General features: G+C 47.0%; 3 protein-coding genes across 8 annotated transcripts; 1 reads left to right on the top strand and 2 right to left on the bottom strand.

Annotated features, from left to right (window-relative positions):
• Positions 1 to 402: 402 nt before the first annotated feature.
• On the bottom strand, positions 403 to 4103 carry Stk16 (serine/threonine kinase 16). Of its 2 annotated transcripts, XM_020170827.2 has the most exons (8): positions 3967 to 4103; positions 3413 to 3602; positions 2645 to 2864; positions 2013 to 2146; positions 1738 to 1858; positions 1518 to 1613; positions 999 to 1120; positions 403 to 878 (listed from the first exon to the last, which is right to left on the bottom strand). In XM_020170827.2, exons 2-8 carry the CDS (start codon positions 3496 to 3498, stop codon positions 740 to 742), a joined length of 918 nt encoding a protein of 305 aa, XP_020026416.1. In that variant the 5' UTR covers positions 3499 to 3602; positions 3967 to 4103; the 3' UTR covers positions 403 to 739. The 2 variants fall into 2 exon arrangements, with proteins under 2 accessions (XP_020026416.1, XP_020026415.1); XM_020170826.2 differs by lacking the exon at positions 3967 to 4103 and having other exon boundaries at positions 3413 to 3960.
• Glb1l (galactosidase beta 1 like) lies at positions 4090 to 13627 on the top strand. Of its 2 annotated transcripts, XM_020170831.2 has the most exons (17): positions 4090 to 4231; positions 5988 to 6137; positions 6308 to 6474; positions 6715 to 6865; positions 7042 to 7102; positions 9956 to 10050; positions 10152 to 10326; positions 10415 to 10473; positions 10573 to 10694; positions 10797 to 10837; positions 11038 to 11156; positions 11437 to 11511; positions 11850 to 11939; positions 12074 to 12187; positions 12478 to 12609; positions 12841 to 13056; positions 13196 to 13627. In XM_020170831.2, the coding sequence occupies exons 2-17, from the start codon at positions 6045 to 6047 to the stop codon at positions 13457 to 13459; spliced, it is 1974 nt and encodes a 657-aa protein (XP_020026420.2). In that variant the 5' UTR covers positions 4090 to 4231; positions 5988 to 6044; the 3' UTR covers positions 13460 to 13627. The 2 variants fall into 2 exon arrangements, with proteins under 2 accessions (XP_020026420.2, XP_073927876.1); XM_074071775.1 differs by lacking the exons at positions 6308 to 6474; positions 6715 to 6865.
• On the bottom strand, positions 9846 to 20372 carry Ankzf1 (ankyrin repeat and zinc finger peptidyl tRNA hydrolase 1). 4 transcript variants are annotated; one of them, XM_020170823.2, is made up of 14 exons: positions 20245 to 20372; positions 19776 to 19953; positions 18083 to 18195; positions 17757 to 17859; positions 17449 to 17639; positions 16976 to 17088; positions 16748 to 16895; positions 16234 to 16462; positions 15946 to 16062; positions 14850 to 15318; positions 14603 to 14714; positions 14317 to 14484; positions 14108 to 14193; positions 13573 to 13907 (listed from the first exon to the last, which is right to left on the bottom strand). In XM_020170823.2, exons 2-14 carry the CDS (start codon positions 19921 to 19923, stop codon positions 13784 to 13786), a joined length of 2121 nt encoding a protein of 706 aa, XP_020026412.1. In that variant the 5' UTR covers positions 19924 to 19953; positions 20245 to 20372; the 3' UTR covers positions 13573 to 13783. The 4 variants fall into 4 exon arrangements, with proteins under 4 accessions (XP_073927875.1, XP_020026412.1, XP_020026413.1 ...); XM_020170824.2 differs by having other exon boundaries at positions 20290 to 20366; XM_074071774.1 differs by lacking the exon at positions 13573 to 13907 and adding an exon at positions 9846 to 10016 and having other exon boundaries at positions 19776 to 20339.
• Between the last annotated feature and the right edge of the window lie 4 nt (positions 20373 to 20376).

Raw genomic sequence — 20376 nt, 5'->3', positions numbered from 1 at the left:
TACCCCAGGCTGAGGATGGGAGACCTATTATGTAGTCCCAAAGCTTCCTCAGGTGTCTCCACCCAGAGTTCCTTGGCCTGGCAAACCTGCTGGGCTGCTTCAACTAAGCTACCCATCCCTGGGAATGAAGGAAGGAGAGAACTAGTTAAGTGCTTTAAGGGGGCCCTGGTCCTAGTTCTTGGCACAGGTAAAAGCCAGAGGAGATTTAAGTTTTTGTCTAAGGCAAGTAGAACTGCCCACTGCCAACTAGCCAGATCTCAAGTAAGAACATCTGCTTCCTTAAATGGAATAATGAAGTCCATCATTGCTGATTATACCAGTCCCTTTCCTGGGCCGTTCCTGTGGAAATGGCAACCTGACTCTGGGCCCCATGCTTCCCTCCTCCATACGTCGACACCAAGATGCACACCAACCTGCTTTCACTTTATTCTGTTTATACATTTTCGTGCACCCAGATTGGGAGGCAGAACATGATGTGAGCCCAGCAGTCCAGCTCAGAGCTGTGTACCATATTTTTTCAGTTTCACTTTTCCTCATCCCACCCTTAGGCCCGTTGCTTAGGTTGAGGATGAGAGAAGAGCAGACATAACTGAGAACACTTTCCCCATTTCCCTACGCCCTACCCCCTACCCCCCGAGATGTAAAGAGTCCTGGGTAGAATGGATGGGATTCTAATGAGGAATAAGAGCCTCTTTCCAAGGCATAGGGGGCTATCTTCTCAACATGGCCACTGGTCTATTCAGATTTGGGTGGTGTGCTGGCCAGGAGCTGAGGGCTGAAGTGCCTCCAACTGACTGAGGAGGACAGGAATGTGAGGGCGCTCCTGGGAGTCTACAATCATCATGGAGGTCAGCAGCTGCCGCAGGGCTGAGGAATGCCTATGGAGGGAAAGGGGGCAGGGTAACTGGAGGACACCTAGCCCCCTTGCTAAGACTCCAACTCAGCTAATCCTAGGGAAGTGTCTGAAATGTTTGGTGCCCCTTTTAGTGCTCACTCACCTAGGGCTTTGCGGAATGCTGAGTTGGTTTTGCACAGCAAGGGCCACACTGTCACCCTTCTGGAACACCATGTCATAAGGGCCTTCTCCAAACATCATGGCATAAAGCACACAGCCTAGGGACTGAGCACAACTTGGTTAATCTCTGGAAAGGGAACATGGAAGTGACATCTCTCCCCTTAACTGCTGTGGTGAAAGGAGACTACATAAGCTAAAAGGATTACACCACCCTCAGCCATGTGGCACTGCCAGAGCCCAGAGAAACTGCGGTTAGCTGGAGGCCTCTGCAGCCCTTGCTTAGGCACTGCCTAAGCTGTACCCACCCAGTTCAGCGGCAGGCATTAGACCACTTCCTGACGAACTGAGTACAGTGACAGTTTCTAGGAAGGAAGTGAGGGGTATGGGGATAAACAGGTTCCAGGCTCCATGCAAGAGAAACCAAAGGCCTCCTCCCCTCTAACTCCACAGTATGTACAGAACTGCACCCCTCTCCACCCAGGTTCCCACCCATGCTCCTCACCCAGACATCAGTCCGCTCATCGATGACACAGTGGCTCTGCACAGAGAAGAGTTCTGGGGCCCGGTAGGAGATGGTGCACCGCTGGGCCGCCCAATCCTGGAACAGTGGCCCCAGGGCTCAAAAATTGGGCACAGGCCATGGTAATGCAATCAAACTGGGGCATGCACCAGCAGGAGTTAGGGATGCGCAGGTGGGCAAAGGAACCTGGAGACTCTCTTACCTGAAGAGCTAGGGCCTGGCGGGAGCTCTCCACATGAATGCATGCTTGATTCATGGAACCCAAGTCCATTAAAACTGGCTGTCCTTCATCTCCAAGCAAGATATTGGTGGGCTTCAGGTCCCTGAAGGGAGTAAAAGTGACCCATGAACATCCCTGGACAGGGAAGCTGGAATCCCAGAAAGCAAAAGAACTGTGGGGATTTTACAGGGGAGGAGAGCAGAGACCTACAGTTCTTCCTCTCAGCCCCAGAAAGTACTTAGGGCCCTCTCACTAACCTGTGAGCATAACCTTTGGTATGAATGGCCTCAAGGCCTCTGCAGATACCCAGCAGCAGCCGAAGAATTTGATCCTCAGTCAGGAAGTTGCCTTGGTCCTTCAGCCTTTCTATTTCATTCCATAGTGTACCTCTCTACAACATAAGTTTCCCTGAATTGAGTTTCTGAAGTCTCTGCTCCCTGGGCCTCATCATCCCTTCCATGTCAAACTTTCACTACATACTCCTCAACCCCACAGTCCCACTTGGGCTCTTCTAAACCCCAAATTCACAGGGTTGTTTGTTTTTGTTTTCTTTTGTTTTTAAGACACAGTAGGCAGGCTAGCCTCAAACTATGTAGCCCAGGCTGGCCTTGAACTCTTGATCCTCCTGCCTCAATCTCCCTAGTGCTGGAATTACAGACATAACCACCATGCCCAGCTATAAATTCACATTTTCTTTTCCTTTAGTACTGGGAACTGAACACAGGACCTCACACATGCACTACTAGTAAGCTACATCCCCAATCCTAAACTCCAAATTCAAAGTGTCCAAAGTCAGGACATGACCCATTTCCTAACACGCTAGGCTGTTCACACAGCCCTCAGTAGGTGACTCTGTTGCAACCCCTCCATAACCTGGAGTCTTTCTGACCTTAAAGAAGGGTAGCAGTAGCCAAGCTTCATGCTTAGCACCCCGCTCTCTCAGACAGTAAGCCACAAGGTGAAGGATGTTGGGATGATGGAAGAGGCGATGCATGTCTGCTTCCCGCTGGGCCTCCTCCCGGTCCTGCTGCTCGTGACACAGGATTCGCTTCAGGGCGTAGAAGTGTCCATCATGTAACCCTTCCACTAGGTCCACATAGCTGAACCCACTGTGGGCCAAAGGGGTCAGTGAAGGACCAAGGTCATCTCCCACATGGCTTGGACCTAGAGGAGTTCCCTTGGGAAGGGGTGCCTATCAAATTGAGCAAGAAACCCTTCCCAGATGTGGCTCTAAGATAAGTTGGAAGGCTACCATGGTTTGAGCTTCTCAACAGCAGGGACACAGAAATCACTGGGGTCATATGATTCTAATACAATGCTCTGCATATGACAGATGCTCAGTAAATATTAAATAACTCATAGCCATGCTTATGATCCAGGCATGGCTGAGAAATTTTACATACATTATCTCATTTAATCTGTACTACTCCCTCAGTAAGGCATGATACTCTCCATCAAGCAGATGTAGAAACCACAGCTTACCAAGGTCACACAAGGTGGATTCTAAGAGAATATCCACTTTCTTGACTATTCAGCTAGGCTCTCTCAGGTGAGGCAAAGGACAGGGATCAGATCCTTGTGCCACTATCATGTGCAGACCGTTGTCCCTCAACGACCATACCACTGGAGACTGGCTAAGTAACTTCCAAACACTCACCCCTCCCCCAGTTTCTGGATGAAGAGGTAACGCTTATTGTCAATGATGACAGTTCCCCGAGAGCAGACACACAGTGCGTGACCCATAATGTCTCAGTCATCCTCCTCAAGGACGGTCTCTGGCTGCCGAAAGGCTGGTCCAGGATAAGTGGCCTCTTCTAGGCGATGCACTGGGGGCCCAGCAGATCATGCTGGAAGGAAAACAACGGCAGGTCGCGGGTCCGGCACCATCCAGACGGCCCTTGAAGTACCACTGCGGAGGGCTCAGGCCCAGGTCTCGGAACCTAGATTCCGGTCTAGAGAAAACAGGCTCTAGCGACGCTCACTCCGAGGCTGGGGTCAGGTGTTTTAAAGCCTCGGGCCACGTCGTGTCTGCCAGGCCGCTTCCTTGAACCCCGGCCCACCTTCGGGCAAGTCCTGCTCCCATGCCCGTGGGGTGGCGAAGGCAGGGCACCTCCCAGAGGAGGTGCACGGCTCCGGCGCGCCTCTGGAAGAGCCCACCCCCCACCTCCCGGTGCGGAGCCCCAGGTCTGCCAGCCTGCAATCCCCACTGACCTGGCTCGGGCCCGAACGAAGCGCCTGGGACCGGAAGCAGCTGTTACATCATCAGTCCGCGACGCATTAACGGCCCCGCCGTATCCTAGCAACTGCTCGGCATCCGGAGGATGTGAGGGCGGGCTAGACTTGCGGGTGGACGTGTTCCAGAACTGGGTTCCCCGGTTGGCCTTCAGTAGGGGTCAAGACGCAGACACTTACTCCAAAGGAGAGCAAAGCCAGCTCGGCCCGAGGACCCCAGGACCTCCATCTCCCAATGTCGGAGGTAGGAGGCCTCAGACCTTCCGCGCTCTGGGATCAGAAAGCGGCCTACTATAGGCCAGGGAGGGGCGAGTGATGGCGGCTAGGACGCTTGGAGCTTCTGATCCTCTACCATTTTAAGGGCTCAGGACTGTATCCTACTATAGTGTCAGTAGTAAAGAGTTCACTCTTGGACCAGTTTCTAAGTCCAGCCCTAAAGGCCTCCTAGCCATGCAACCTGCAGCAAGTTACCCTCTCAGATCCCCCCTTTTCATAGCTGTAAAACAGACCTAATAGTACCTAAGGTTAAGGGCATGAACTTGAAGCCAAACTGACTCCTTCCAATCCCAACTCTACTAAACTAGAGTTAGTGTGCCCTTGGACAGGCTACTTAATGTTTCCATCCTTTAGTTTTCTCATCTGTCAAAATGAGAATAATTATTTCGTGGTGGTTTGAAGGTGAAGTGAGATATAATGGTGCTTAGCGCAAGATCTGACACAGAGCCCTCAGTAAGTGTCGATAAACAGGAGTAATAGTCATTACTTACTACCCTGATTCTCACATCCCAGGCTTGGGACTGTGAAGGCAGGAGGAATAGAAATTCACAGATTCCCAAGGTTTGGCACCAAGCCGTTACCCTTGACATCTCTTGCCTTCAGAGGTGTGGACTTGCCAGGGTGACTGTTTTCCTTAAACAGATGAGCCCTGGTAACACTTGGTCCCCCCCCAACACACTCCCTTTTCACATCCGTGTGATCACAGTAATTTCCCTATGATTTCCATTGTGTTTCTGAGTCCGTTTTAGACCTTAGTTCTGACATCCATTCATCTAGATTATTAACTTGCTATGTGCTGGGCCCTGTGCTAGATGCTTAAGATTCAAAACCGACAAAGCACTCCTTTTTTTTTGTTTTTTTTCAGTACTAGGGTTTGAACTCAGGGCCTTGTGCTTACTAGGTAGGTGCTCTACCACTTGAGCCACACCCCAGCCCTACTATGAAGCACTCTTGCTCTCAGGGAGCTTGATGTAGTAGAGCTGTGCTTCTCAATCTTAAGTGTGCTTAGGATTGCCTGGGAGCCTTGTTAAAATACAAATTCTGATTCTACAGGTCTGAGGTAAGACAGGAGATTCTGCATTTCTTTTCTTCTTCTTCTCCTTTTGAGATTCTGCATTTGTAACAAACTTCCTGCTGATGAAACTGGTTCCTGAACTGTGTGGGGTTTGTTTTTGGCAGTACTGGGGTTTGAACTTGGGGCCTCTCTTTTTTTTTTTTTTTGCAGTAGTGGGGAATTGAACCCAGGGCCTTCTGTATGCCAGTCAGATACTTAACCACTGAGCTATAACCCCAGCCCAACTTGGGGCCTTTTGCTTGCTGTGTACCATTTCAGCCATACCCCAGTCCTTTTTTTGCTTATATTTCAGCTAGGGTCTTGTTTTTGCCCAGGTTGGCCTCAGACCTCACTCCTACCTCCACCTCCCTCCTATCTAGGATTGCAGGTGTGTACCACCACACCTGGGGTTGAGATGGGTCTGAGATAGGGTCTAGCTAACTTTTTGCCAGGGCTAGCCTGAAATGACAATCCTCTTGATCTCCACCTCCTGAGTAGTTGGGATGCAGGCATGAGCCCCTGTGACCTGCGTAAGCTGCACTTTAAGGAGCAAAAACTAGAGAATTTTACAGAGTAGCCCATGGTTGGTGGCTTCAAGACAAAGTCCAGCTTAGCCACCTGGAAACTTGAGGTGGTGTCCGCCCCCTTGCTCACTGAGGTTTCCTCCCAGGAACCCGACACGTGAGGTTGGACCAACGGCTCAGACTAGAAGAGCCCTGGAAGCGCCATGGCTCCCAAGAAGCCCTCCTACCTTCCTTTCCTGCTGCAGCCGCTCCTGCTGCTGCTGCTGCTGCTGCTGCTGCTGCTGCTACCGCCCCAGGTAATTTGAGAGGCTCGACCCAGCCGGCCGGGTGCGGATCAGCGGGAACAGATCTGGCAGAAGAGAAAATTATCCAGCAAATGGCTAGCAGGACCAAGTCTATATCCTCAGCTATTCGCAAGCGTTTTCACTCCAGACCTCTGCTGAGCACCGGCTCTCTCCCTTTGCAGGCTGACGCTCGGTCTTTTGTAGTGGATCGGGACAATGACAGGTTCCTCCTGGATGGGGTCCCGTTCAGCTACGTGTCTGGCAGCCTGCACTACTTTCGGGTACCCCGGGTGCTTTGGGCAGACCGGCTTTTCAAAATGCGAATGAGTGGCCTCAACGCCGTACAGTTGTAAGAAGTGTTGTGAGAGCCATGAAAGGGCGGGATTTGCTGTTCCTACTGCCCCTTAGGAAGCTGGTCCGGACTGGAAAACTACCTGGGTCTGAAGAGGCTCCAGGGCTTCTGGGGCAAGGATGGGAAAGGGTGGGCAGGACTTCCTTCCAACTGTTTTCTGGAGATTCCCTTCAAGGCCTGGGTCTTAGGCCTCCCTCCTATCTCCCCATCTTGGGTCCTCTTAACCTCTTTTCTCAGTTATGTGCCCTGGAACTACCATGAGCCAGAGCCTGGGGTCTATAACTTTAATGGCAGCCGCGACCTTTTGGCCTTTCTGCATGAGGCAGCTATGGCGAACCTACTGGTCATATTGAGACCAGGACCTTACATCTGTGCAGAGTGGGAGATGGTGAGTTAGTAGGAGAAGGGACAGAATCAAAGCCATCCATGTTGGGTTTCTAGATGACACCTCTTTGCCCACACTTCAGGGCCATTTCCAGTGCTGTACTCCTTCCCCTTATCTCCTCCATTGAACCTCAAAACAAAACCTACATCCTTCTTTGTTGTCTTTATGTTTTTCTCAAGGGGGGTCTCCCATCCTGGTTGCTGCGTAAACCTAAAATTCATCTGAGAACCTCAGATCCAGGTGAGTTGAGACAATAGATTTAACACAGGAAAAAAGCCAACAACAAAAAGATGGGTCACTTGAGTGCTCAAACAAACAGAAGAGACCATCCTCAACTTGGAAGTCATTCATTCAAATATTGTGTCCTTCATACCCAGAAGGATGCTAGAAACTGAGACCAGACAGACCCAGTCCCTGTGCAACAAAGCTTTTGAATGTGGAAGGCACACTGGGGAAAAAAAATCAACAAATAAAGATTATAAGCTATAAACATGATACACAAAGAATTAAATAAACTAGTTCAGATAGTAATAGAGAAAGCCTCTTTTTTGGCAGGGTGATCAGGAAAGGCTTTTCTGAGAAGGTGGCATCTCAGCTATCTAGGGAAGGAAAGCATTGGTCATGTGAAGAGTGAGGCAAGAACATTCCAGTCCAGGGGAGGGAAAGAGCAGCATGACATGAAATTAGAGCCATGATAGAGTACTGGGTTAGTAGTTTATTCCAAGTACAATAAAAAGCCATTGAAAACATTTAACCAGAGATGTAGCATGGTCTTTAATATTACTTTAGCCTGGATGTGTCAAGTGGCTTGAAGGGAACAAGGGTGGAGAAATGAATCAAGGTTATTTCTGTAGTTGAGAACAGAGATCCAGTGCCTGGACCAAGGTGATGGTGATAGAAATGAAGAGGGCAAATTAAGATATAGTTTGGAGATAAAAAGGAATTGTTAATAGATTATGATTGGAAGGGGAGTAGCAGGGGCAGTGTGGGTAGGAAAAGAAAGGAATGAGTTTCTGGCCAGTCAAGATGGTAGTACCATTTACTAACATGGGGAACACAGAGGCAGCTGTGGGTGCAGATGAAAACAGTTTAGGGTGCTGGACAGCTTTATGCCCCTTATAGCATTTCCCAAGTCAACTGTGAAATATATTTAAAGTATTACCTGGGTGCCAGTGGCTTATGCCTGTAATTCTAGCTACTCAGGAGGCAGAGATCAGGAGGATTGCGGTTCGAAGCCAGCCCAGGGAAAATAGTTCATGAGACCCCATACTTTTTATTGCAAGCCATTATCTTTAAAGCCCAACACAAAAAAAAGGGCTTGTGGAATGGCTCACATAGTAGAGCACCTGCCTAGCAAATATGAGACCCTTGAGTTCAAATCCTAGCACCACCAAAAAAAAAAGTAAAGTATTAGTGGAACACCAACATTCAGTATATGTTCTGTTCAAGAGCACCAGTGACCAGTACATTGTGAAATCCATCATCTCTGAGGCTTCATCCTCCTTAACCAGTCAGTAGCACTCAGAGTTGGTCATTCTGTTCTTTGAAATACACTCTTCTCCTCTCCCATGATGCCTCACTACCTGATCCCTGCCCTTGCTCCCTTTCCAATCTTTCTGACCACCCAGTCTCAGTTTTTTACTGTTTTTTTATTTTCCTTTATTCTAAGTGCTAGAGTGTGTCAGGACTCAGTACTCCAATGCTTTTTTCTGTCCTCATTCCCTAGATGATAAATTCATTCACATGATGGAATTAAAATTCATCTAATAGCTAACGACCCTGAAGTATATTATCTCTATAGCCATGGCCTTTCCCATGACTTCCACACATACTCCTAAGTTATATCTACATTCAAATAAAGTGTAATACAAATAAATAAAAAGTGTAATGATACAACTAAGCTCCTGGTATTGCCCCCAAAATCAGCTTTTTCTACAATCTCATCTCAGTTAAAAGCAACTCCATTTTCCAACTGAGCAGCTAAATACTATGGTGTAATTCTTCATGCCTGCTTTTCGCTCATATTGTGCATTCACTCCACCAGAAAATCCTGTCAGCTTTACCCTCAACAAGACTGAATTTAACTACTTTCTATCATCCCCATTGGGCCACTCTCCTGGCCCAAACCACCTCTCTTAGCTCACTTATCTTTATAGCTTCCTATCTCATTGCTTCCTAACTGGTTTCCCTTGTTTGTCCTGTGTCCCTTTAGGTAAAGGAGGGTAGAACAAGTGTTAGGCAAGGAAAGAACATTCATGAAGACTTTGAGGGTAAATCACAAAAATCACAAGGCAGGAATTGAGAATTTAAGACATGATGTTTAATATGATCTTTCAAGTGCTGACCTACATCACCTGGACTTCTTAGTGACACAAGGGTGCAAGTCAGACACCCTATTTTTCTGTGAATTCCCAAATGATGTCACAACAATCTCAGGTATAAGTTAATTATATAATAATAGCCCTATATATTATATAATAGACTTTTACATGTACTTGTTTTATTTTTAAATTTTTCACATTTTCCCTAAATGCATTTCATGAAATTACGTATTTTTCTGGGAAACACTACTTGAAGATTTCCTACATTCCAATTCCACTAGCATATAAATTTATAAATGCTTAGGGTTAAGAGTCTTCTAGGATGCTGCATAAGGTGTTCAGAAAAAAAATTGATGATAGATGCAGGCATTTTTGTTGTTATTATCATTTGTGACCTGCTAGCTTTGTGTAAAACCAATGAAAACTCATAGGGCACCATGAGGCAAGGACTAGAAGCAGAAATGAGGGACAAAAGTCCCCTATATAGCACAGTCTTTGGTGTCCGCCAGCACCTGCCTGTAACTCGATACTAAACCTTCACATTATAAGCCCTCTGGAACTTTAAAATTTTCTGAGCATTTAAATAAAATTCAAATAAACTGCCTTAAAAGAAGAGTTTCTTCTAAGAGTCACTGCTTCCCACATTTAGTTGTGGGCAAGGGGAATGGAAGCTGTAGCCAGAAGGCAGCACTGAAGTTGCCAGCAAGAATGCTGGGGGCGGGGTGTGGAGGTGTGATGGCCTCAATGAGCGGAGTGCTGCTCCTTCTTCTAGACTTTCTTGCCGCGGTGGATTCCTGGTTCAAGGTCTTGCTGCCCAAGATATATCCGTTTCTCTACCACAATGGGGGCAACATCATTAGCATTCAGGTATCAGTAGGAAGTAGACTGGGCAAGGGGAAGGAGGTAGAAGGGGTCCTTAATCCTCTCTACCTCATAGCTGAGCACCTCTTTCCCTTTCCCTTGGGCAGGTGGAGAATGAATATGGTAGCTACAAAGCCTGTGACTTCAACTACTTGAGACACCTGGCTGGGCTCTTCCGTACATTCCTAGGAGATGAAATCTTGCTCTTCACCACAGATGGGCCTGAAGGACTCAAATGTGGCTCCCTCCAGGGACTCTATACCACTATAGATTTTGGTCCAGGTCTCCTAAACAAGGGTTAAGAGAGGAGTCTGAGAAAGGGGTACCTCTTCTGTGATATTTATCTTTTATTCTTGCCTTCTTTCTGTAGCTGACAACATTACCAAAATCTTTACCCTGCTTCGGAAGTATGAACCCCGTGGGCCATTGGTAAGGGGCTATATGGAAGGGAAATTAAAGCAAGAGTCTGGTGGCAATAGCTTGGCTTGGTTCTTACCTCACTCATGGCTCCTTTCACTCACATTCTAGGTGAACTCTGAGTACTACACAGGCTGGCTGGATTACTGGGGTCAGAATCACTCTACACGGTCCATTCCAGCTGTAACCCAAGGACTAGAAAACATGCTCAAGTTGGGAGCCAGTGTAAACATGTAACTGGAGCACAGTATGAATCTGTTACTGGGAGTTGGGTATAAAAGTTAAGATCCAATGGGTCAGCTTTTACCTCTCTTTCCCACCCTCCCCCACTTTAGGTACATGTTTCATGGAGGTACCAATTTTGGATACTGGAATGGTGAGTACAGGTCATCCCTGGGACAGAGGCAGAGAAGTAACAAGGAATCAGTATCTAAGGGCTAGGTGGATTAGGATGTCTAGAAGCTGGATATGGCTACCATTGCCCTCTCTGATGGCAAAATTCTCTACGTGAAGCTCTTTGTTTAGTGCCTATCACCCAAAACATATGTTGAATTATTTAAATTGGTTCAACCTCAGGTGCTGATGACAAGGGACGATTCCTTCCAATTACTACCAGCTATGACTACGATGCACCCATATCTGAAGCAGGGGACCCCACACCTAAGCTTTTTGCTCTTCGAAATGTCATCAGCAAGGTGCCCTTTTATTAACTTGGGAGCTAGGAGTGCCCAAATTGTAAAGGGACCCTATAAATTGGTGGTGGTTGTCTGGGCCACAGAACCCTCTGAACATTCCAAGGAAGCACTTCCCACTCATTCAAATGGGACTATCTGGAAAGTCATACATGTACAAAATTATAGGGTGTTCATGACCTCCTGAAGCCCTTCTCTGGGCCCTATGTGAAAAACCATCTTTAAGACCTTGGGATGGGAATTTCTGTGGCTCCTACTGGCTCCTGAGAGAATTTGGGCTCAGTTCCAGGAAGTTCCCTTGGGACCTTTACCTCCCCCAAGCCCCAAGATGAAGCTTGGACCTTTGACACTGAACCTGGTAAGTTCCTCCCCATCTTTTCTGATTCTTTTTTTTTTTTTTTTGCAGTACTGGGGCTTGAGCTCAGGGCCTACATCTTGAGCCACTTCACCAGCCCCTTTTTTGTGAAGGGCTTTTTTTTTTGAGATAGGGTCTTGCAAAACTATTTGCCTGGGATAGCTTCAAACCTTGATCTTCTTGATCTCTGCCTCCTGAGTAGCTAGGATGATAGCCGTGAGCCCCTGGCACCCAGTTTCTTTCTGATTCTACATCTTTCTTTTCTAAATAGCCTTCCCTGTCCTGCCCTTCATCAAGGAACTTCCCTCTTAGATTCTGATTCTTATTCCTTATTCTAATAGGATGGAAATTTGCTGGCTTTCCTAGACTTTCTCTGCCCCCAGGGACCCATCCGTTCATTTTTGCCAATGACCTTTGAGGCTGTCAAGCAGGTAAGGCATTAACTCACATTTGCTGGGAATGGCAGACATCCCCTCAAAAGCTGTAGCCAAAAGCTCCTTCTAGCTACCAAGAGTCCTTTCTTATCTCTCAGTTCATCTTAAACTACTCATTCTTCCATATCCAGGACCATGGCTTTATGTTATACCGAACCTACCTGACAGACACCATTTTTGAACCAGCACCATTCTGGGTGCCAAATAATGGAGTCCATGATCGTGCCTATGTGATGGTGGATGGGGTAAGAACCTAATTCCAGGCTAATGTGACCCTAACTTCCTTCCTTTTCCAGCACTCTATAGCCTTGTTTCCCCATCTCCATCCTTTCTGTAGAGAGTTCAGGGTTATAAGTAGGAATGAAGAAGAGTTTGATTAAGGATAGAGTTCTAGAATGGATAGTGGATAACTGACAGATGGTCACCATTCTTCCTGCCCTCCAAATAAGTGTTCTAATGTGGCTCCATGTGCAGTTACCAAGAACTAGAGCTATGCTGGATCCTTCCTTTCATAGATCCTATCTCTTATGTATAGGTATTTCAGGGTGTTCTGGAGCGAAATATGAAAAACCAACTATTTTTGACTGGAAAAATGGGGGCCAAACTGGATATCTTGCTGGAGAACATGGGGAGGCTCAGTTTTGGGTCTAACCACAGTGACTTCAAGGTAAGATGGGTTTTTGCCTATTCTTTCTTTTCCCCAGTATTTTTACTGACTACCTCCCTTGGAATGATAGAGGCTGAGTAGAAGATAAATTACAGCCATGTCCTTAGGATTAGGCAGAGAAATAGTGGCTTGTAGGGATCTCAACATGGATAGTTACATTCTAGGCCCTGATTAGGGATAGTGTGGCCTTTGAGCTTAGTGAATGATGACTTCTCATTTGCCTCTTCACAGGGTCTGTTAGAGCCACCAGTTCTGGGGCAAACAATCCTTACTGAGTGGATGATGTTCCCTCTGAAAATTGATAAACTTGTAAAGTGGTGGACTCCCCTTCACTTGCTGAAAGGAGCACAGCCTGAAGTTCCCTCTGGCCCTACCTTCTACTCTACAATGTTTCCAATTTTAAAATCAGTTGGAGACACATTTCTGTATCTACCTGGATGGACCAAGGTATGCTACTGGTGGTAATAAAGGAAAAAACATGAAAGGAGGGAACAGAAATTACTTCTCTGATTAGAAACCCCCAAGGGGATGATTCTACCCCTTAGAGAGCTGACTCTTTCTTCTCCCCACTCCCTCCTTCTCACAGGGCCAAGTCTGGATCAATGGGTTTAACTTGGGCCGGTACTGGACAAAGCGGGGGCCACAACAGACGCTCTACGTGCCAAAACTCCTACTGTTTCCTAGGGGAGTCAACAAAATCACAGTGCTGGAGCTAGAAAATGTGCCTCCCAATCCCCAAATTCAATTTTTGGATAAGCCAATTCTCAACAGTACCTTACATAGGACATATATCTATTCCCTCTCAGATACACAAAATGCCTATGATCCAATGGAGTTAAGTGGTCACTGAAGAAAGCTGACCCTTGAACCTAGGACATGGAGTGGGCAGGATCCTTTGGTGCTGGCACAGTAACCACAAAGAACCAAAGGCTAGAATGCCTCTGAATATAAGTACAAGTACAGTTTCCTTACCAAACTTTATTGTGATTAAAAAGTTCCAGAGACAGTACCAGCTCCACACACCTCTGTGGCCCTGTCTTTGTCCTGGTTCCTGAGTGTCCCTCACCCTAATCTTCCAAATAATCTGTGACTTCATGGGGAAGAAGAAACCTAGAGCTCATGTGAATGTGCTCTCTTGGGGTATACAGTTGGCTCCAGGTGGAACTGTAAGAGATCAGGAAGAAGGCCTTCCTGCCCGACAGCGATGATTCTGGAGGCAACGTGTGGAGCAGAAAGAGATGTCGAGGTAGTGAAAGGGAATAAGGCCTTGGAGCGATGCCCCACAATTCCAGCAGCGTCTGAACAGACAAAAGAAAAATGGCTGGACAGGTACCCCAGAAACTTTCCAATCTAAGCTTTCCCCAGCCCTCAAGGGTTCCAAAATATCTCAAATCCCTCAACAACCCTTCTGAATACCATATAGGCATTCACTCCACTTGCTCCAAATAGTCCCTCCAACATTAGGATCCACCCCTTCACTCATTCCCTAGTTCCATACCCAGCATTGATGACTGCAGAGTCAGGGATTGGAGGGCTAGGGGTTCCCAACTGGGCAGCCAGTCGGCGCTCTGCAGCCAGTGCTCTCTGAGAAACAGAGAAGTTATGTTAAGCACAAAGCCCCAGTGGTGAACAGCGTGCCCAAGAAGTGAAAGTTGCACTCTGGGGAGGGTATAAAACCTCTAAAGCCAAACTATGGAATAACCTCACCTTCTCTCGGTCGCTGAGCGCAGCAAATCGCTGTTGCTCTGCTTGCTCCCGTTCCTCCTGCTCCCGCTGCTTCTGTTGCTGTTCCTCCCGTTGCCGCCGAGCTACCTTCTGCTCCCTTTTCCGTGTAGCCTGCCTTGCCTCCATTTCTGAGGTCAGTGGCCCTGGCACCTAAAGGATTTGCAGAAGATAAGACCCACACGTGCTACCCCTCATAATACTGCAAGGAAAGGACCTAGCAAAGATCTATGATGTCTTCCCACTCTATTTCCTTCTTTTTCCAGCTGACCTGAGCCTTCTTGTAATCATAGGCATCTGGATTCTTCTCCATGAACCTTCGGAACTCATTACGTGTTGATCTGTCAGCTGACACAGTATAAGGCGGCCGAGCCCAGGAGTCCCTAAGTGCAAAAACCCCAAAATGAGTACACCTTGCCTCCTGCCTTTCTAAACATCATCCAACCAAACCAAGGAATGTCAAGTAGCCAATGTCAACATGAGTCATCAAATTATCCTCTGTCGAAACTCTTACTTACTGTATGGTGGGGTCAGCACCTGCCTCCAGCAGCAGACGAACTACTGAGCCCCTCCCAGCTGCGGCTGCTGCATGAAGGAGAGTAAAGCCACCGGAGCCCAAGGGGGCATTAAGTAGGGATATAACTCCAGGGTCTTCAAGCCCAGCAGCTATCTGGAGCTTCAGTGCTCCAATGTCTCCAGCTCGACAAGCAGCTAGAAGCACATCCCAGAGCTGCTTGGCCGCTTGGACCGAAGGGCTCAAAGGGGCTGCAACCACCTGGGCTGGTGGTGAGAAGGGCTCATCTTCTTGAGGTTGCTGGAGAAGAGAAATATGTTTCCTAGTCTCCTGGTCTCGACTTTTATCCTTATTCCTTTTTCTTCTCCTCCGCTTGGGCAATTCCTCAAACTCACGAAGATGCAGGGTCCCCAGTGTCAACTCCGCTAGCTCCAACTCTACCTGGAAACCATCTTCTCCCTCCGACCCTGAACCTAGGGAAAATGTGACATATTAAAGCCATCTAAGGAAAAAGCCAAGGGTGGAGTAGACTTCTTCAGATGCATTTATTTATATCTATAAAGAGATCATTCAGATCATCCTGAATTGAAATTAAGTGTTTTATTTTGTCCTGGGACTCTCCCTGTGAGCAGCCTTAGGATGGTACACAGTAGAGGAAAACAAACCTTAGCCTAAAACCACAGCACCCTGTCAGACATTAAAAAAATGTGAGACTTTTGCAACACATTCAAGCATCAACTCCACGCTAGGTACCAGGGATACATCCATGACAAAAGAAATAATAGATTTGGAACTGTCAATAAACATGTCTCAGTGGCACGCACGACTGTAATCCTAGCACTCAGGAGGTGAAGGAAGGAGATTGGTGAGATTGAGGCCAGCTTGGGCTACATAGCAAGACTTTGTCTCAAAAAAAAAAAAAAAAAAGTTTCAGTGATTGCTACAACATACCCCATTTTATAAATACACTAGTGTGAGTGTGATAGGTCAGTTGAGAGAATTTGCCACCTGCATTTCTGGGACAAATACTCAGATCTGACAATTGCCAAATGGTGTTCAAACCCTGTTGGGTGATTTGTCATTCTGCCCAAGTGCCTTACTTTCATCACTAGACACCTTTTTTCTTTCTTCCTCAGTAACCTTCATCCTCTCCTTTCTCATAGTCTTCCAGTATGTCTGAGGTGAATGCAATCTGACTGTCTCCCGAGGGTCTTCTCCTGCCATGAAACAAAAGACTTTTCTCAAACTTAGCTGAGGAGAAGCCTGCCCATGGTTTGCTCATTGAAAATATATTCAGGCTGCAGCTGAAGGGCTAGAAAATTCTCTGGATGCACACTTGAGAACTTGAAGGGCTGGGAAATCCAGGAATCTAGGGTCAGAGTTCTCACCATAGACATGCAGTGTGGTCAGCTTCTGGAGCACACGCTGGAGCTCTCCGAAGGTGGGCCTGCGAGTGTTGAGGGGTATATCCCAAAGTCGGGGATCCTCCCTTTGCAGGGGTGCCCCATTGCCTCCGAAGAACAAGGACCGGCCAGAGCGGGGGGCACGAAGCAGTATCGTCCCAGCCTCCCCCAGTGCCTTGGCCCAGCCTGATTCTGCCAACAGATCACGAACATCCTAGAAAAGAGAGTAACTCTACTTGGCATATCTTCACTTGCTATTTTAAAAAGATACCCAAACAAAAAATATAGTGTGCAAGGAGTGGGAGATACATAACAATACAGAGGGAGAAAGAATAAGCGGATTAAGGCTCTTGGGGATTCTGATTCTTTGTCCACCCAGAAATAATGAAAATTGGAAGGATACAGGGCCTAAAACCCCTGCTATTACACTTAATGAGTCCAATTGAGAGGCAAAAAAAAAAAGTGATTCGAGGACCACCAGATCTGAGAGGTAACTCACCTTATACAGTGTGGCTTCATTGTAACGCCTCAGGTTGGCTCCAGCAGAGCGTGATGCCCTACCCTGGGCATCCTGAAGACCCTGGGCTGTGCCCCGCTTGGCCCTCACAGTGTAACGGTGAAAGGTTTTGTGTGTCACCACTTCTCTTCTGTAGATAGCACAGACTCAACTAGTGCTCCCAGGCTAATAGGATCCATTCCAACCTTATCCCATGCAGCACCCTCTCACCCTTGAAAAATGGCACCAGCAAAGTGCCCAGCTGCAGCCATGAGCACCACACAGTATCTGGGACCTCCACTTTGCAGGTTCTGTAGCAACAGTTCTGCCTCTCTTGGGGAAACCTAGATGATGGAGATGCATTCATTGAGAGCAAGAAACCAAGTCCAGTGCTAAGTGCTTCACATACATCATCTCCTCTACTCCAACCACTGTGGGGCTTGTTTCCATTTTACAAAGAAGGAAATTTGAGGCTTAGAGAGGTAGTGTTAGAAGACCAAGTGATAGAATCACAATTTTAACTAAGACTTGTCTGTTCCCAGACTTAATTCCATTACACCTAACCTCTTTTAAGCTCCAGGCCACTGTGCTGTCATGATTAAAAGGAAGGAGGGAAGAAATGAAACATGGACTAGCTGAGGGGAAAATCAAGACTGAGTGTACAAAAAGCTGGGGTTGACCAAACAACCTATGCTGTCACTTGCCTGATGAGGACCTAGGACACAGCGGTAGGCATAAATAAACTGGCCGTGAGCATTTTGGAAAAGAACGCGATGTGGGCAAAAGCCTCCGGGTCGGTTAGGCTTCTCAAATTCAGCCCTTTCCTCATGCAGTATCTGCAAGCCTTCACTGGCTGAATCTGAGTCTTCTGATCCTGAAATGCTGGAAAGATCTCCTGAAGACAGACAAAATACAAGTGTGGTACCTTGTCTTTCACCTTTCCTTATACCTTTTAGTGCCTTCATACATTCTCATGCCTTAGCCGCCCCACAGGCCTCCCAACAGGCATCACCTGTTGAGCTCTGCTTTTCAAAATCCACAGCAGATAGGACAGGCTTATTCTTGAGACGTTGCTTTAGGTTAAAGCGATGCCAGTCAAGCTTATAATGTTCTCTCTGGTACAAAGGCAAAGAAAGAGGTAAAAGTTGGAGATATGTCCTAGCCTGGTCTTGTACATTAGCCAAGACCAGTAATAGAACTCCAGGAAATATGACTGGGTGACACCAACTGCATTAGTTAAAAAGCATGGACCTTAACTTAAGGCATATCAAATGTCTAATCTCTCCCCATCCATTATACTTTTGGTTCTAACATCTAGCCCTATACCTTGGCTTTTACCTGTTCCTGGTGGTTCTGGAATGTCTGGTCACAGGCAGAACAAAATAATTTTACTGAAATATCCAGAGGACCCTGAAGTACTTTCTTTTTTGGGCTCGCTCTCTCCCCCGAACCTAAATAAAGAGAAGGGTAGTTGTAGGTAGAAAAGGAGCCCAAATCCACATTGCCTGAAATTACATTCAATGTTTACAAAGAGATGAATGATACAAAAGAAGAAATGGTATGACCTTGTCTTATGGAAATTTACTCTCCAGTAATGAACTAAATGTTATAGTAATCACTTATAGAATAAATGCTTCTGAAAAGATACATGTAATATGAATATAAGTCAAATGTATTTAAATTTAGCCAAATGAATTGTTTAGAAGAATCTTGTTAAAAATAATTTCTCACCTACAATCCTAGCTACTTGGGAGGCTGAGATCTGAGACCAGCCCAGGCAAAAAGTTTGCAAGACCCCATTTCCACCAATAGCTGGGTGTGGTGGTATGTGCCTGTCAACCCAGCTAGGCAGGAAGCAGAAGCCCTGAGTTGAAACTCCAGTACCACCAAAAAACAAACAAAAAAGCCTGGGATAAGGTTAAAATTTTTCTTTTTCTCTCTCTCTTTGGGGTGCTGGGGATTGAACCCAGACCCTCACAGCATGTGCTCTACCACTGAATTACATATCTGGTCCTAATGTGTTTTTTCATTTTATTTCATTAAGCACTACATAACACACTGAAGAACCTTCTAGTAAGGGTAAATGAACAGAATTGATTTTTTCATCAATCAGGAAACTGATTGTTCTCCAAACCCTGTGACAACAGTAAAGGTTAACTCCAGAACTGGGCCTATCTCTTCCTATCAAACTCCACTGACATGGGTACTGGGCAACACTTTTTTCCTTGCCCCAGGCTAGTGAGCTTGTGGTTGCACAAAGTGGCTACTTGGGATGAGTAAGCACACACCCATGAAGACAAGTACTTTTCCATACAGTTAACTAGAACAAAACTCTACTTCTAGGTCTCTTAAAGGTAACTGGGGGCTGGCAGAGTAGCTCAAGTGGTGGAATGTCTGCACAAGGCCTGAATTCAATCCCACTACTGCAAAAAAAAAAAAAAAAAAGGGGGGGTGTAGGGGGGAAGCTTTGTCTCTTTCCCTTCCCCGTAAGCCCTAAAATTATTATTACTTTTGCAGTGGTGGAGGTCAAACCAAGGGCCTTGCACTACTGAGCTACACCCTCTAGCTCTTAAAATTATTAACTCTATAAAAACCACTTCCTAAATGCCGTTTTTAAAGCTTACAGTTCCAGGTACAGTGGACAATTAATCTAAAGAGAAAGGCAAGAAAACACAGCCAAAGGCAAAACTAAAGTACAAAACCAATAATAAATTGTATACTCAATACTAAAGAATGATTTGATTGGAGTCTAGTTAAATTTTGAACACATCCAGGAATTTCTAAGTGTTTTAAAGGCAGTGGGTTAATGTGACGAGACATAAGCAATAGCCAAAAACTTGTTCCGAGACAACTCAGGGACACATGCTAGAAACTACCCAGAGTTTAAATGATTTTAAGAAAAATTGTATCCAACAAAAAGAGAAGTCAGCGTGGACTCCTAAACTAGGAAATAACAAGAATAAAGTCTTCCCTGTAGTAGTAAGAGCCCTGTGACGGTCCTCATGCGTCCACCCCAAACCTTCCCAGATACCTGGGCAAGAAGAACGCGGAGCCCCGGCCAGATCCTCCCCGGGAGCGTGGCTCACCAGGCTCAGGCCCTGAAGGATTGGCGCAGCCGCGCTGAGGTCAAACAGGGAGACCAACGCGGGAGCCGGAGCTGCAGCTGAAGCCGGCGACATGGCTGAACAGGAATTACTTAGAAGCAGCTCCTGGAGTACAAAGGGGAAGAGGGGAGAAACAGAGCTCCCCAGAGCGAGACCCCATTGCCACGTCTCCTGCCTGCCTGACTTGGTCTTCCCCACGCCGCAAGGCCGCTGGGCCTTCACCCTGCCCAAGGGTTAGTCCTGCGGTAACTCCGTGACCCGGGCTCGCTTTCTCAAAACACCTAGACTCGGACCACAAGCGTTAAAGGGGAGCACCCAGCTCCCAAATCCAGTCCCCGGAGTTAAAGCACTGAGGTTGCCTAACCGACCGACAAGGACTGAACTGCATAGTCTCACCCCCGCCCTCAGAAGCTCCACCAATCCTCTCCGGCACGCACGTACACAGCTCGGAAGGCGAATTTCTGCAACACCGCAACAATCCCGTCACTACGGGGCCGCAAAGAGGACAAACAGCGGCGCCCGCACCCG

Source organism: Castor canadensis, chromosome 4 (genome assembly GCF_047511655.1).
Source record: "Castor canadensis chromosome 4, mCasCan1.hap1v2, whole genome shotgun sequence".
Classification (NCBI taxonomy): domain Eukaryota; kingdom Metazoa; phylum Chordata; class Mammalia; order Rodentia; family Castoridae; genus Castor; species Castor canadensis.
This window is presented reverse-complemented; position numbering and strand designations above follow the sequence as displayed.